Source organism: Tachysurus vachellii, chromosome 6 (assembly GCF_030014155.1).
Source record: "Tachysurus vachellii isolate PV-2020 chromosome 6, HZAU_Pvac_v1, whole genome shotgun sequence".
NCBI classification, from domain to species: Eukaryota; Metazoa; Chordata; class Actinopteri; order Siluriformes; family Bagridae; genus Tachysurus; species Tachysurus vachellii.
This window is the reverse complement of record NC_083465.1, coordinates 21648698-21666557: the sequence shown is the minus strand read 5'-3', so window position 1 is coordinate 21666557 and position 17860 is coordinate 21648698. Positions and strand designations below refer to the sequence as shown.

At 39.4% G+C, this 17860-nt stretch overlaps 2 protein-coding genes across 3 annotated transcripts in view; one reads left to right on the top strand and one right to left on the bottom strand.

The window, feature by feature from the left end:
* Nucleotides 1-1101: 1101 nt before the first annotated feature.
* Nucleotides 1102-3357, bottom strand: LOC132846734 (axonemal dynein light intermediate polypeptide 1-like). Its single transcript, XM_060871442.1, has 6 exons — nucleotides 3165-3357; nucleotides 2800-2936; nucleotides 2547-2716; nucleotides 1672-1850; nucleotides 1404-1568; nucleotides 1102-1316 (listed from the first exon to the last, which is right to left on the bottom strand). The coding sequence occupies exons 1-6, from the start codon at nucleotides 3249-3251 to the stop codon at nucleotides 1281-1283; spliced, it is 774 nt and encodes a 257-aa protein (XP_060727425.1). The 5' UTR covers nucleotides 3252-3357; the 3' UTR covers nucleotides 1102-1280.
* Nucleotides 3358-9756: 6399 nt separating this feature from the next.
* prim2 (DNA primase subunit 2) overlaps nucleotides 9757-17860 on the top strand; it is a 66452-nt gene continuing 58348 nt past the window's right edge. The window contains exons 1-8 of one of the 2 annotated variants that reach the window (XM_060872888.1): nucleotides 9800-9846; nucleotides 10567-10660; nucleotides 13178-13331; nucleotides 13757-13869; nucleotides 14907-15010; nucleotides 15502-15622; nucleotides 16325-16420; nucleotides 16748-16885. In XM_060872888.1, coding sequence (XP_060728871.1) covers nucleotides 13187-13331; nucleotides 13757-13869; nucleotides 14907-15010; nucleotides 15502-15622; nucleotides 16325-16420; nucleotides 16748-16885 — 717 coding nt within the window. In that variant the 5' untranslated portion in view covers nucleotides 9800-9846; nucleotides 10567-10660; nucleotides 13178-13186. Of the gene's footprint in view, nucleotides 9847-10566; nucleotides 10661-13177; nucleotides 13332-13756; nucleotides 13870-14906; nucleotides 15011-15501; nucleotides 15623-16324; nucleotides 16421-16747; nucleotides 16886-17860 lie in introns of both variants that reach the window. The other variant, XM_060872887.1, reaches the window with a different exon arrangement.

Sequence of the window (17860 nt, the reverse complement as noted above, 5' to 3'; positions counted from 1 at the left end):
GCTGTTTTAGTTATTGTACAAGTTGTATTTTCATAATAGAAATTATTTTGAAGCTCTGTTAACTTTCTTTATATTGTTGGTATATCTGAATTTTGGATCAACTAACTTTTCTGTATGAAGTCTAAGAAGCTGACAGAACATAGAGGTGACCTCTGATATATAAATCAAACCACAAAAAGCATGCACACTCCTAGAGATCATTTCGTTGAGCCATATTGGTACAAGTTGTTGGGAGGTGTAAGGTGTGAAGTTTCATAGTTGTTAACATTCACATTATTCATTCATTCATTCATTCATCTTCTACCGCTTATCCGAAATACCTCGGGTCACGGGGAGCCGAGGTATTTCAGATAAGCGGTAGAAGATGAATCTACCTGTATAGAGTAGAGATGCCCGATGATGCCTGAGATAGGCATCATCGGGCATCAAGGCAGGATACACCCTGGACGGAGTGCCAACCCATCACAGGGCACACACACACTCTCATTCACTCACACACTACGGACAATTTTCCAGAGATGCCAATCAACCTACCATGCATGTCTTTGGACCGGGGGAGGAAACCGGAGTACCCGGAGGAAACCCCCTAGGCACGGGGAGAACATGCAAACTCCACACACACAAGGCAGAGGCGGGAATCGAACCCCCAACCCTGGAGGTGTGAGGCGAACGTCCTAACCACTAAGCCACCGTGCCCCCCAACATTCACATTATTCACATTAAATTTGTTTTTAGCTGCAGTACAAGTCAACAGGAAGAGAGAGGCTTTTACAATGAGCCGGTGCGGCAGAATAAACTCGCATCTAAAGAGGTACGTATTGTTCTCCCTGAACCCCGCTGCTGTCAGGGATTTTCATGAGTATAGACATCTATAGACATCTACATAGACACCTAGATGGTCTTCATTAAAACAAGTCATAACCATAAATATTCTCTCCCTTTATCGCTTGTCTTTTGCATTTAATTTCTACAGAAACGAAGGATCCAACACGCACAGAAGATACAGGACGTCGGTGTCCGCTACACACGACACACACAACGTTAAGAACAAAAAAAAAAGAACAGAAAAGTGCCCACAGAGTCCAAAAATGCAAAAGAGCATCAGAACATCTCAAATGCACTTTATTCAATATACAATCCAACCACATAACAGTGTGGTCCAGTGCACCATATTTTATTTGAAAATCTCCATTACAGGAGATTTCCTAAATAAAGTGGACTTGGAAAAACATCATAAAATTGAAAGATTTTGTTTATAAATAATCCGAAGCGTGACACCTTTATTTCCTCGGGGCAACGATGGCATCCAATTGGGTCTAAATAAACAGAGAATAGGAAGAATTATTACACAAATGTCACAGCCAGTTGTTTTAAAGGTGATTAGTGCCTTATAAAGAGCATACCTTGAGTTGCTGGTTGGTGCGCTTTAGAAACTGAATCTCCTCTGTGTGCTTCTTCTCTTCGACTTGTCGCCGTTCACTTTCTTGTTTCTCAATTACCTCACATTTTGCCTTCAGCTCGTTCACCTGTCTTTCCAATTCGGTCTTCTCATTCTCCAAGTCTGCAATCTGCCCAAGTTACAGTTTCATTTACAGATGTATGCAGATACTTTTTTACTTTTTTTTTTTTTTAATGAAATTTGCAGAAACAGGGATGAATAGTGTCAACTACCTTCTTCTCCATGTCAGACTTCCCTTGCTCAGACTGCAAAGCTTTCCTCATGCCAAAAGCCACACTGCTCTCGTATAAAGTCTGATAGGCATCGATAGTCATGCGAATTTCATCTCTCACTCGTAAAAGCAACACTCCTCTCTCAGCACAGTTGATGGTAATTTGTCTGATTAGTTCATCTAAGGACAAAACAAAGGAATATGTTAGAATGTGTTCTGATATGTTTTGTACTAAATCTTTAACTTAAAGGTGGGGTGCACGATGTTTGTAAGCCAATGTTGACATTTGAAATCACCAAAACAAACACGCCCCTAACCCAAATTGGTCCCACCCCTGTTTTGATAGCTCCGCCCCACACATACATACGTAACCCAGGCAACTATTATGGCAGAACCTGCTGGGGCATCAGTAAATCAGTAAATGAACTCAATGAGTAATACTATGGTAATACAGGTCAAATGTGTTTTTGTAGTACTGTGTGTTTTACCATGAAAGTTTTAGCTCTGTTTCACACGGAAGACAACGTTCAACACCTAGAACCCGAGGCAGAGGTAACGGCAGGTATCTGCAATGTCAACGTTTCAATCGCTTTCAGATAATGTCAGACATGCGCACTGAAAACTCTCTCCGCCGCATATTGACAAGACACGCCCCTTTCTGCTGATTGGCTACAAGTTTGTTTTGTTAGTCGGCCCGACTCAGTTTTCTGAAGCATTTTTCAAACATCGTGCACCCCACCTTTAAATCTAAGTTGCTCTCCCTCCCACAATGCAGGTGCGTCAAGAAGCTGTTCTGTCTCCCCTGTTTCGTATGAATAATTTACCAACAATGCTGATTATGTAATCCTGATTTAACAAGCCATTTCTCAAACCAACCAAAGCACTGTGTGTAGAGCTCTCTGCGGACGGGGCAGATGCCCGTATCTCTGGCCTGTCTCTGCTGCAGTTTGAGATCCAGTTCCTCTTGCAGATGAATGACATCTGTCCGTGTACATGGCGTGCTGGACACTCGCTGTACAAACAGCTGATTATTCTCCATCCATTCCCTGCAAACATTTTACACATAAACACCCTTAATGTCTTACATATCGGGACGAGAGGGATGTATGGAAGATAGAGATGGCCTTACCTTGGTGGTAGGATAGCATTAAGAATCTCTTCTGTTTGCTGTTTAATGGCATCATATGAAGGGCTTTTGGTTTTGGGTGGTGGTAGAACTGGACCAGAGATGGCAGGCTGCTGAGGAGTATCCTTCAGAGGTTGAGCCTTAAAGTGATATAGCCTGATTTTCAGAATTACATTTGAAAGATTGCTGGCTAATGACAGGTAAACTACAAGATTGCTGACTACTGTTACTTCATTCATACTAAAAGTCATCAACAGCAACTAAATAGAACGCCCATATATTAGTAGATGAGATGGAAAGACAACTAGCATATTTATCTCTCGTCATATTTAACTAACAAGGCTAGTTAAATAGGACTAACCAGTTACCTTTGGTGATATCTTCTCGGTGGTTTTGCTCACCAGCTCTGGGTTTTCATACTTTAGTAAAGACTCGGTAGACGGAAGCATGTTCATTCGGGTTCAATTAAGTTAACTATATGCTTGAATTAAACTTTTAAAAATAAAATAAGTCCCAAGATAAAGCTTTATTTCGGGTAAATTCTCTATCTGTCTGGCAGAGCTTGCGACTTTGCGGTTTTACGCTCACTATGGCAACTCGTGATGCTTACACACGTGTCGTTGGAACCAGAATCAGAATCAGAATCAATTAGAACGCTTGTGCATACAAAAAAGTACAGTTGTGCTTTAGATGATATAATGGAATAGAATAGAATGAGATGCGGGAATGTACTAGGATTGAGGTGGTAACAAATAAATGTAAGGTTATTACACATAAAAACAAATAAACCGTGCACACTGAATACCAGTGCACTGTTTAATAAACCGTGCACACTGAATATTAGTGCACCGATTAATAAACCGTGCGCACCGAATACCAGTGCACTGTTTAATAAACCGTGCACACTGAATATTAGTGCACCGATTAATAAACCGTGCACACTGAATATTAGTGCACCGATTAATAAACCGTGCACACTGAATACCAGTGCACTGTTTAATAAACCGTGCACACTGAATATTAGTGCACCGATTAATAAACCGTGCACACTGAATACCAGTGCACTGATTAATAAACCGTGCACACTGAATATTAGTGCACCGATTAATAAACCGTGCACACTGAATACCAGTGCACTGTTTAATAAACCGTGCACACTGAATACCAGTGCACTGATTAATAAACCGTGCACACTGAATATTAGTGCACCGATTAATAAACCGTGCACACTGAATACCAGTGCACTGTTTAATAAACCGTGCACACTGAATACCAGTGCACTGATTAATAAACCGTGCGCACCGAATACCAGTGCACTGATTAATAAACCATGCGCACCGAATACCAGTGCACTGATTAATAAACCATGCGCACCGAATACCAGTGCACTGATTAATAAACCGTGCGCACTGAATACCAGTGCACTGATTAATAAACCGTGCACACTGAATACCAGTGCACTGATTAATAAACCGTGCGCACTGAATACCAGTGCACTGATTAATAAACCGTGCACACTGAATACCAGTGCACTGATTAATAAACCGTGCGCACTGAATACCAGGGCACTGATTAATAAACCGTGCGCACTGAATACCAGGGCACTGATTAATAAACCGTGCGCACTGAATACCAGTGCACTGATTAATAAACCGTGCACACTGAATACTAGTGCACTGATTAATAAACTGTGCGCACTGAATACTAGTGCACTGATTAATAAACTGTGCGCACTGAATACTAGTGCACTGATTAATAAACTGTGCGCACTGAATACTAGTGTACTGATTAATAAACTGTGCGCACTGAATACTAGTGCACTGATTAATAAACCGTGCACACTGAATATTAGTGCACCGATTAATAAACCGTGCACACTGAATACCAGTGCACTGTTTAATAAACCGTGCACACTGAATACCAGTGCACTGATTAATAAACCGTGCGCACCGAATACCAGTGCACTGATTAATAAACCGTGCGCACCGAATACCAGTGCACTGATTAATAAACCATGCGCACCGAATACCAGTGCACTGATTAATAAACCATGCGCACCGAATACCAGTGCACTGATTAATAAACCGTGCGCACTGAATACCAGTGCACTGATTAATAAACCGTGCACACTGAATACCAGTGCACTGATTAATAAACCGTGCGCACTGAATACCAGGGCACTGATTAATAAACCGTGCGCACTGAATACCAGTGCACTGATTAATAAACCGTGCACACTGAATATTAGTGCACCGATTAATAAACCGTGCACACTGAATACCAGTGCACTGATTAATAAACCGTGCACACCGAATACCAGTGCACTGATTAATAAACCGTGCACACTGAATATTAGTGCACCGATTAATAAACCGTGCGCACTGAATACCAGTGCACTGTTTAATAAACCGTGCACACTGAATATTAGTGCACCGATTAATAAACCGTGCACACTGAATACCAGTGCACTGATTAATAAACCGTGCACACTGAATATTAGTGCACCGATTAATAAACCGTGCACACTGAATACCAGTGCACTGTTTAATAAACCGTGCACACTGAATATTAGTGCACCGATTAATAAACCGTGCACACTGAATACCAGTGCACTGATTAATAAACCGTGCACACTGAATATTAGTGCACCGATTAATAAACCGTGCACACTGAATACCAGTGCACTGTTTAATAAACCGTGCACACTGAATACCAGTGCACTGATTAATAAACCGTGCACACTGAATATTAGTGCACCGATTAATAAACCGTGCACACTGAATACCAGTGCACTGTTTAATAAACCGTGCACACTGAATACCAGTGCACTGATTAATAAACCGTGCGCACCGAATACCAGTGCACTGATTAATAAACCATGCGCACCGAATACCAGTGCACTGATTAATAAACCATGCGCACCGAATACCAGTGCACTGATTAATAAACCGTGCGCACTGAATACCAGTGCACTGATTAATAAACCGTGCACACTGAATACCAGTGCACTGATTAATAAACCGTGCGCACTGAATACCAGTGCACTGATTAATAAACCGTGCACACTGAATACCAGTGCACTGATTAATAAACCGTGCGCACTGAATACCAGGGCACTGATTAATAAACCGTGCGCACTGAATACCAGGGCACTGATTAATAAACCGTGCGCACTGAATACCAGTGCACTGATTAATAAACCGTGCACACTGAATACTAGTGCACTGATTAATAAACTGTGCGCACTGAATACTAGTGCACTGATTAATAAACTGTGCGCACTGAATACTAGTGCACTGATTAATAAACTGTGCGCACTGAATACTAGTGCACTGATTAATAAACTGTGCGCACTGAATACTAGTGCACTGATTAATAAACTGTGCGCACTGAATACTAGTGCACTGATTAATAAACTGTGCGCACTGAATACTAGTGCACTGATTAATAAACCGTGCACACTGAATATTAGTGCACCGATTAATAAACCGTGCACACTGAATACCAGTGCACTGTTTAATAAACCGTGCACACTGAATACCAGTGCACTGATTAATAAACCGTGCGCACCGAATACCAGTGCACTGATTAATAAACCGTGCGCACCGAATACCAGTGCACTGATTAATAAACCATGCGCACCGAATACCAGTGCACTGATTAATAAACCATGCGCACCGAATACCAGTGCACTGATTAATAAACCGTGCGCACTGAATACCAGTGCACTGATTAATAAACCGTGCACACTGAATACCAGTGCACTGATTAATAAACCGTGCGCACTGAATACCAGTGCACTGATTAATAAACCGTGCACACTGAATACCAGTGCACTGATTAATAAACCGTGCACACTGAATACTAGTGCACTGATTAATAAACCGTGCACACTGAATACTAGTGCACCGATTAATAAACCGTGCACACTGAATACTAGTGCACTGATTAATAAACCGTGCACACTGAATACCAGTGCACTGATTAATAAACCATGCGCACTGAATACCAGTGCACTGATTAATAAACCGTGCACACTGAATACCAGTGCACTGATTAATAAACCGTGCGCACTGAATACCAGGGCACTGATTAATAAACCGTGCACACTGAATACTAGTGCACTGATTAATAAACCGTGCGCACTGAATACTAATGCACTGAATAATAAACTGTGCGCACTGAATACTAGGGCACTGAATTGAATAATAGATTTGATTAAAATTTAATGATAAGCTGCAGTCTGTGCTAGGTCATGCCCTGGCCTCAACAGATAGGCCACAGGTCGCTTTGTTGTCATGTGAGAAGCCTTTTAAAGATGTGCCATGAATGTGTGGAACATGCAGAATTATACACAAACCTTAAAAATGAACTCAATGTTTAATTTATTAAGTTAAATGTTGCTTACTTACCTTCAAGTTGTTGCGCTGGCTGTATGAGCTCCTTCCTTCCAGTTCACGTCCAGAACGTTGAATCCGGACCAGTAAAGCAATCAGTGCATTCGGTTTAGTATTTGGTGCCCATGTTTTGTTTGGTTTTTACCACATGGGGAAACTCCGGACATTTGGCTAAAATAATAATGAAAAAATAAAACTTTGATTGGGTGTTCAAGACCCAAATTTGCCCACCGCTGCCACCGGCTCAGCTGGCAGGGCATAAATTTCAGTGATTTTGGTATTTAATACAGTGTCTCCTTTAGAGTCACTGAGGCCTCTACTACCAGTGTTTGTCTATGGTGATGTCTGAATTTATACACCAATTAGCAGTGTGTGAGACTGGAACTCTGAACTCAGTAACTATTAGTAGTGTCCACAGAATACATACAGTAAGAAGGAATAAATTCATTTCATTTCATTCTACTTAAGTGAAACTTAATCCCTGGTAATAGCACTATTATTAACGCTGTATGCTTGCTTCATTGAGTACAATGAGATTTATTTAGACAGATTGAAGGACAGAGTTGACTGTGAGTTAAGAGGAAAAAAACAGTATCAGCTTAAACTGCAGTGAGATCTCTGAGCGCGTGATGGCGCTGTGATTGATTTTACACGTGATCCTCTATAAGACTACGTGTTGTGCCATAGATATATACACTAGATGTCGCCTTGTATAGGACAGTACATTGGAGCGAATGCGTCAACTGAGCCGCCATCTTGGTACGGGGGACCCTCTCCTCTTAATGCATTAGCGTCAATGTAGGCAAAGAAATAAAATCACCATAAATCGTCTTGAATGCGATTTCTAGTTTTTTTTGGTTCGTTCCAAAGGTCAGACATGTAAAATTTAAGGTTTTGATATTAAGGTAATATCAATTATATTTTTTCACAATATAATGCATAGTGCTAGTAGGTGTAAGTTTATTACTTACATTCTTCCACTTGAGTAAACTTCACATGAACAATCACTACTTACCTTATAGCCTACTGCATGTAACACTGCTACAATGGTGTGACTATACGTGTTCATTTAAACATTTAAATTGTATTGGTTTATTAAATATGATACACAAAGCAATTTGCAGGTGGAAGCAAATCACAAATTTGAGAGGAACATAATGTGAAAGTTAGATAGTTGAGGTGACAAAGACTGTTCAATCTTTTATTTATTCTTTTCCCGCAATACTTTGGCCACATTAAATAAGTATGTACTAAAGTCACATAAACCAAAAAAAAAAAAACCCCACAAAGTTTGACTTTGAGGCTGAACTGCCAACCTAACTGGTGACATCTTTCCAGGACTTTCAGCTGAATTAACCATTAAAAAAAAGTGTTTAGTGTCCCTGCAACTGCAACTCGTCTCTGTTTATCACTTGGGAATCTACAAACAGATTCAGATTCAGATTATTTTATTTAATGCCATGTCAGCAATCAAAAGCTATTTTCATGGTAAAATTCAATTACAAAAACACAAATATCATATAAATGCAATAAAAACAAAACAAATATAAACAGCAAGTCATATTATAGAATTTTTTATTTTAATTAACATACGATAAAAAAAATCCAAAACGTTTTTTAGGCATAATGTCATTAAATATGTCTTTAAGTGAAGTAACTTGATAAAAGAGCATTCTGCTTGTGTTAAGTCCAGGACAATCTAATAAAATATATTTGACAGATAAGGGAATCTGGGGGGCACGGTGGCTTAGTGGTTATCACGTTCGCCTCACACCTCCAGGGTTGTGGGTTCGATTCCCGCCTCTGCCTTGTGTGTGTGGAGTTTGCATGTTCTCCCCGTGCCTCGGGGGTTTCCTCCGGGTACTCCGGTTTCCTCCCCCGGTCCAAAGACATGCATGGTAGGTTGATTGGCATCTCTGGAAAATTGTCCGTAGTGTGTGAGTGTGTGTGTGAATGAGTGTGTGTGTGTGTGCCCTGTGATGGGTTGGCACTACGTCCAGGGTGTATCCTGCCTTGATGCCCGATGACGCCTGAGATAGGCACAGGCTCCCCGTGACCCGAGGTAGTTCGGATAAGCGGTAGAAGATGAATGAATGAATGAATGAATGAGATAAGGGAATCTTACAGAACATACATAATCACCTTTTCACCTTTAAGCAAAAAAGCATGGGTCAATTTTTAATGTCCTTATTAAGAGCTTCTGAATCTACAAACTGTCGGTTTTCCTAACTGTCAAAAACTAATGGGTAACTAGCCTGGATTAGCTGCGGTCGTTAACAAAGGACTAAAACAAACCAACTGAACAAGAAATATAATTTCCTAACATTCAATATCATAAAACACATTCTCACTTGTGAATTGTAATCCCTTACTGTCTGGTTTTTAAATTTCTTTCGTTTGAACAACCAAATGCAGCACAGAAGTCCGGCATCGTCCATGCATTTGAAGTAAAGGAGCACCGTACAAAGATGGCGGCGATTTTGACGCATTTTTAGGACCCCAATGCGACATCTAGTGTGTAGATATCTATGGTGATGAGCCATGAGTACACGTGACACTACCAGGCTCTGATTGGTTAATGTTTGGTGTGACGTCAGTTCCCCGCGCTTCGTTCATACAACCTTGTTGGCGGGATTTTGACGTCCTTAACTGGGTAAGTTGTTTTGTTTTGTTTTGTTTTGTTTTGTTATGTTTAAATTGTCTTTATCCACTTCTAGCATTCGTAAAATACATTGCGCGGTTTTTATGTTATTGCAAACAACTTGTTAGCAAACGCCTTTAGCAAGAACAGACGTGAAGTTATTACTTCCTTTGCACAGCTAGCAACATTAGCTCAGAAAGTTAGCTGCTAGCTTAGCCTGCTAGCTTCTCTTAAGATAAAATTAGATAAGATAAGATAAGATAAGATAAGATAAGATATACCTTTATTCGTCCCTCAATGGGGAAATTTCTCTTACAGCATTAAAAAAATATAAAAAGAATAAAGACATAATATAATATACAGTATATCCAAAAACAAAAATGTATAAAAACAGTAGTAGTTACACTGAAGACATATTGCACATAGGTAACATTGCACATTTTTCAAAATTTCTGTTATTGCACATGTTTAAAATACTTTGTTATTGCAGTTAAACAGTAATAATAATGTGTATTATGGTGACTGGTTTACTGTGAGCAGCTTTTGTTGTAAAGTCTAATAGCAGCAGTAGAAAAGATTGTCTGTGTCGCTCCTTCAGACACTTAAGATGTAACAGTCTGTCACTGAAGGAGCTGCTCAGAGCTGACACCGTTTCATACAGGGGGTGAGAGTCGTTCTCCAGCAATGATGATAGTTTTGCTACCATCCTCCTTTCTCCCACCTCCTGTACAGTGTCCAGAGGAATCCCCAGTACTGAGCGGGCCTTCCTGATCAGCTTGTCCAGTCTCTTCCTTTCTGAGTGGCAGTAGAAGTGACATACGGCTAAGTACGGTGACCCATACTCAGAATTCGTTCTCTGCATTTAACCCATCCAAAGTGCACACACACCGTGAACACAGACCCGGAGCAGTGGACAGCCATTTATGCTGCGGCGCCCGGGGAGCAGTTGGGGGGGGGATTCAGTGCCTTGCACCTCAGTCGTGGCCGGCCCGAGCCTCGAACCCACAACCTTTGGGTTACGAGTCAGACTCTGTAACCATTAGGCCATGACTGCTACACTAGAATACCACACCATAGAATATGGCTGAGGCTACCACAGAGTCAAAAAAGGTCTTCAGTAGCTCTCTCTGCACTCCAAAATCTTGTTAGCTTTTTCTCCACTACAGTAAACAGGTGTTTATTGTTGAACTGAAATAAACTCCCATCACAAATTACATACCTGAACCTGCATCAGATAGACAGACTTTTATTTATAAGCTTGCTGAACGTCCCTCTCCAAGTCAGAGTTCTTTAAATACAAACAAACAAACACAAAAAAATAACACAATGTCATTCCTTATTAGGCAGTTGATTACATACAGTATTTTTATGTACTGGATTTTTTTAAATTATTTTTTTCAATAATTCAGTTATTCATGAAAATGAAGTCTCATTTTGTTTTTTTATTTTTTCTCATTAAAAATTTGTAATAATGAAAGTTTTTGTGGTTTGTAAAACATCAACATCAAATTCAGTACTTAACAGTAAACCTGAAAGACAACACGTATTCAGTATGTCAAAAACAAACCTCTAAATGCAACCATGATTATGCAAGGTTTGGATACACAACAAAACCAGAAACTCCGATGCAACTTTAAACACAACAACAAAGAAAACAAACAAAAAAAAAAAAGGCACACACATTCAGACACACCTCAAAAAATGAACCCCAAATTTTGACACACAACACAACCAGAAACTCCAAATTCGGACTTAAAGGTGGGGTGCATGATGTTTGAAAGCCAATGTTGACATTTGAAATCACCTAAACAAACACACCCCAAACCCAAATGGGCGTCACCCCTGTTTTGATAGCTCCACCTCACACATAAATACGTAACCCAGGTAACTATTATGGCGGAACCTGCTGGGGCAGCTGGCTGAGGGGATATTTTTATCAGTAAATGAACTCAATGAGTAATACTATGGTAATACAAATGTGTTTTTGTAGTACTGTGTGTTGTACCGTGAAAGGTTTAGCTCCGTTTCACGCGGAAGACGACGTTCAACACCTAGAACCCGAAGCAGAGGTAACGGCAGGTATCCGCCATGTCAGTGTTTCAATCGCTTTCAGATAATGTCAGACATGCGCACTGAACACTCTCTCCGCCGCATATTGAGAAGTCACGCCAGTTTCTGCTCATTGGCTACACGGTTGTTTTGATTGTCGGCACGACTCAGTTTTCTGAAGCATTTCTCAAACAACGTGCACCCCACCTTTAACTACAAACACACAACGGTATAATCAGAAAAACACAAGTATATCACAACAAACCTATAAACGTGACACTAAATTAAGATGCACAACGAAAAGATTCGGTCGTTAATGAACATCACTTGCTTGTTGCTGATTGGCTACTCATCAGTCTGTGAGCCAGGAGGAAACCTGAGCACTGCAGGATGTTTACAGTAACAGCAAAAATCTTTATCCTGTTACTGGAATTTGTCTGGAATCTGTGGTTCTTATAATTGTGCTCAGTTTAGCATTTAAATAAAGTTGCTTGGATATTTTGATGTCAGTGTTGTGAATTACTCCGACGTAAATCCAGCAATAATCAATATTTTCTGTAATGTTCTTTTAATTGCGGCTAAAAAGCAACACAGAAAATTCTGAGATTTGGTTTTCATTTTGTGGAACCAGTTTCAAACCTGCAATGTGATTTATTGTCTATTTTCTAGTTACTGTGGTTTACATATACATAAGGCTTATAATAGAAACTGGTGGACATTTTATGAAGACAGATGAAGGGTTGAGCTTTACACAGGAATGGATATGCTGTGTTTGTGCTAAGTGAGCGGAGCTTAAAGATTAATCAGCATTGTAAATTTGACATAAACTTGTGTTTGCAATTGGACCAAAAACAACGAAATAAACATTTTTTTTGTTGAAGTTTCTTTATTTTAGAGAAGACATTATACAAAAATAAATGACTCCCAACATACTAGTATTATATTATAGTTGGCGAATTAGTATTATATCAAGAGCACATTTCCCAGTTTTATGTCAGTTGTATTCAAATCAACATTAGTTTTTCTTTCTTTAAGATATTGAACTTGACCAGTCAATCAGTCAAAACTCATTTAACTATATAAAAACTATTACCAGGTTATTACCAGTATGATTTCTGTGTATTCTTGATTGAATAAATTAATAGAGAGGACTATGAAGGCAATGCATGTAGATAACTCGGCATTTCTGTGTGTGTATGTTTGTGTGTGTTTTAACCAACTAAAAGCAATAACTTATTCATATGCTGTGTGTATGTTTTTTTTTTTCCTTTTCCCTCTTTTATTTATTGGGCAGAAAATCACCATGCTGTTCTCAGGCAGAAAGAAGAAGGTGACACTAAATCAACAGAATGAGCTCTATGGCCACTGTTTGCAGTTCTACTGTCAGCCTCCACTGGAGAACATCTCTCTGAACGAGTTTGAGGGCTTTGCCGTGGACAGGCTGAAATGTAAGAGCCTCCACACATTGAGTGTTTTCTGGCACCTCATTACCATCTTTGCTGGTAGAGAGGGAAATCTGAGGGTTTTTTTTATGATTGTTGAGGCGAAAAATGCTTGATTTTGCAGATTCTTGAATCTGAATTTATTATTTATATATATATAAAGATATATTTGGCCGAATGCTACTCTAATTAGTGAAATTGCAGGCACATAATTCTGCTTTTTAAACCCTACCAGTGATAAAACATGCATAATTGCTATCTGCAATAACTGTACTCTTGTTTGATGCATGTGAAAGGAAGAGGGCTTTGGCTGAATGTGCATTATGATGACATCACACAAAGCATCTTGACCCAAATCTGTGGAAAAGAGACACTGAAAAGTCTCTCACACTATAACAGCCTTGTCTTAAATCCTACTTTTTTTTATACAGTGCTCAAGACTGTGGAAAACCTTGGGGTGAGCTACGTGAAAACGACCGAACAGTACAAGAAGAAGCTCCAGACTGAGTTCTCCAGTCTCGGTTTCCCACAGAGAGAGGAACTGGTGAGGAAATGCACCCAAGTTTCCTTCCAATTAAAGATGAATGAAATAAACATAAACTGAACTTCTGAATTGTCATGATTTTGAAAGTGTATTGAATTGATAATATTCTGGTTTATGGTTGCATAGTTTGGTCTAAATAAATGTTTGCATTTTAATGACTCTAGCAGACGTATTAGATTTTTAGTAGTGGATAATTAGTCTACAAGCCTCACAGCATGAGTTGCAGATTAGTCCAGACATGTAAAGCAGTATGAACATGGGCTTGATGTCTGGAACATTTTAATGATACTAATTCAAACCTTTTTTTGCTTTTATATAATTTCTCTTCTCTTGAGCCCATTTTACACCAGACTGCGGCGGTGCCATGTCTAACGTGCTGACATGGTAATCACGTTATTATGTGTAACACATTAATCCTTTAATTAATCGAGTGTAAGTGATCTGCAAACAATATTTTCATTTAAATGTATTTTTATGGATTTATTTAGTTTCTTTTTTTAGATTTTTCCTCATTTTGTCCTTCCAATTTGGTCACCTGTAAATTCCCACTCACCAGTTAACGCTTCCAGGTATCAAATGGGGAGGTTAAAGGCTAACACATGCGTCCTCGAAGACACACAATGCCAACCGCAGCTATTTAATCTGGTGCTCATGGGCTCATCGCTGCTCAGGGCAGCATAACAAAATTGGAGGGCATTCAAAATATGGCCATTCACGCTTGTGATCACCCATCAACAGGGTGACCGCTGTTCTGTTGGACATATGAGTGGCACGTCATGGTTTCTAACAAGAAACAATACAAACACAGTAGTTTAACACTGTAAACAGTACCTGGGTGGATGGATATTACAGTGTGATATTTCAGCCTACTTTAATAGCATGCATTCTGGCACATTAATAAACGTCAAGTAATCCGAACAATAATTTTGTGCCTTTAAAATGGGATCACTGACCACAAAAGGTCGAGGACTACAGAATTTATTATTAACAATGATTCGCTTTTCAGTGGCATTTAACATTCTGCTTTGATTAATTAGGATGAATCGAGCTCGAACAAAAATCAAGCTGGGCCCACGGAATATGAGAAACGAAGGAAAGATCACATCTCTCATTTTATCCTCCGCCTGGCCTACTGCCAGACGTAAGTGCAGTTCTTTTCTCTGTGCAGTAGAGTATCTCGAAGCCGCTTTATATTCCGGGACTAATTATAATTGTGTTTATTATTATGTGTGGCTCTGACACTTAGCATCTCACTGTACATGATCCAAAATACATCAACACCTTTTGTGTTTAGTCTATAGAACAATTTTACACTATTTTTCTCTCATGCCGTTTGGACTTTACAGTTGCTTGCATCTAATTCAAGTGTTTGACGGTTTTTGTATAGAATACTCAACTTTTTCTTAGTCACTACACGTAGATGAATACAAAGTTTTTTGGAAAACAGGTCAATAGTGTCAATAAAACACACAAGTCGAAGTAAGTCACAGGACTCAAGAGTGCTACTGCAAGTGCTGGTCCTAATGCAGATAAACTGAATGATTTACTGTAGGTGATACAAGATACCAGACATCAATCAAATACGACTTACTTTATAATACTGTATGCAGTAACGTCTAAATCTGATTTCAGGGAGGATCTCAGGCGGTGGTTTATCCAGCAGGAGATGGATCTTTTCCGCTACCGTTTCAGTGAACTTCCATCGAAGTATAAGACTGACTTTCTACACAAAAATAATCTGAAATACGATACGGTAAGGATAATTTTTTTCATCGTCCCTCAGGGTTTGAGGATAAAAAAAAATCCCTCTGTTGGAGTTAGTGTACCTCATTCTTCAGAACTTTGTTGCTGTTTATGTCCAAGTAAAGAGTTCAATACGATTAATTTGTTGTATACTGTGTGAAATTTTATATTAGTAGAATAGAATTTAATAATATTATCCTGGTAGTTTGGTTTCGTCTATAAATCGTCTAAGTAGATAATTAAAGCCGAATTTCCCTTTCGTCGTACGTCTTACATCAGTATGATTTAATATTGCTATGGTGCTGTGTGGGAGTTTAGTGATACAGAGACACTTGCATCCTAGCAACGGTATCTGAACTATTAAAACTATATTGAAACTACATCTGTTTCCCAGGGAGCTAAAAATGCACAGCAGGTGCATCGTGTTTGATGTGAACAGCAGGTGGAGCTGTGAACCCATCCATGGCTGAGAACTGAACTAGAAAACAATAATAATATCTCAGCGTGTCTGAGGAGTGAATAGAAAATGACTTCATTACGCAGAGCTTTGATGCCGTGGGATTAATCGCCGTCCTTCCGCTACACGTTAATTGAAATCCATCCAAGTCTAATGTCTTAGCTGATTTGTTTGTTTTTGTGCAGTGTTTGATGCGTGACGTCTGCTTAGATTTTCTCTTAATGTCTGATTTGTCCTTTATCTTTCCTTTGACAGATAAGTGCTGAAGAAAAGACTCATTTTAAAGAGCAGCTCATAAACTCCAGTTACTCCGTCAGTGGAATCACTGTTGCTGAGCAAGACTTCTACAAAGTACGACTCACTGTAGCACGCTCGTGCAAAAGCGCCTAAAATGATGAAATATACTCTCACATAAAAGTAATACTTAGAAAAGTCATTTATTTATTTTATTTATTTATTTTTTTTCTGCATGTCCCATCATGCTCAGAATCCTTTGTTTTATTTTTACTGCTGAAATTCCCTGCAGGGTTTATATACTTGGAACGTGATATGTGAAGGCAAAAGATGTCTTCTAATTGCTAAATTTATGAGCAAATGCATCCGTTATATTTAATCAGAGCCTGCAGCTGTGTGAAGAAAGCCTGGCTCATAAGCCGTCACGATTTTATTCTGGTCCAGGTACCATTCCAGGATGCTCTGGATTTAGTACGGACGAGGAAAGTGTTCTTGAAGGCTGGCTATGCGTACATCCCTCACCAGGACATCGTCGCTATCGTCCTCAACGATTTCCGTACCAGGCTCTCCAAAGCACTCGCAGTAAGTCACTGATTCTCTAGGACTGTGCTCATTATAAGAACGCTGAATAGAACTACTGTACTAAGGGCATTTGTTGTGTGTGAGGTAAACATTACACATATGATTAACTAATTATCTAGGCCTTTTTCAGTCTGGGCTGTGATTGTGGCTCACTGGTTAATTGTAAGTAGCTTTGGGGGGGGGGGGGCATTACTATGTGAACGAATGACAGATGAACATGTTGCATTACAGTTAATATTTAAGAGGTATAATTATGTTCATTTTAAGAGGGTCAAGTTGTTCTTTCCGTTTGAAATCTTCGTCCTTCGTTCCCTTAGGGCTGAGAACACATTAATAAGGTAAAAGGGTGTTAAATACTTTATATACTTGTTTAAGTCAAACACACAGAGAGAGATTTGAATTTATATTAATGAAATCAAAACATTCTCCATTTACTAGGACAGAAAGTGAGCTAAGCCACGGAAGTGTCTGTTAATACGGGACAGTTCAGAACACTCGTGCAGATTTCCTCGTCTCTTCTTTTACGTGGGAGACAAAACAAACTGCTGTTTTAGCACATTTTAGAATGATAACATGTACATTTATTACTAATGTGCTCCGACGTGTAAAATGTGTAATGTTTAGTAATATAATTTTATGACTATTTAATAATAAATGTCACTGGTTATTGTGTCAGTGAATTTCATGTACACGTGCTACATGAAAGATGTTATGTCACACAAGCCTAATCGGTCCAGTCTCTCTGCTTTTGGTGAAATCTTTTTATATATTCATTAAAAGTTAAGCGTCAGAATGTATTCTAACATGTACATGGTGTATAATAATGAGTTATTCAGTTAGAATATAACTAGAGCTGCATCAATCCCATCGTGCTCTGAATCCATCTGTGTAGTGAAGTTTGTTGGCAGAATGTTGTACAACTGGCAGAAGTAGACGTATAAGAGGGGTGGATTTCTTCACAGCTTGGCAGATGAC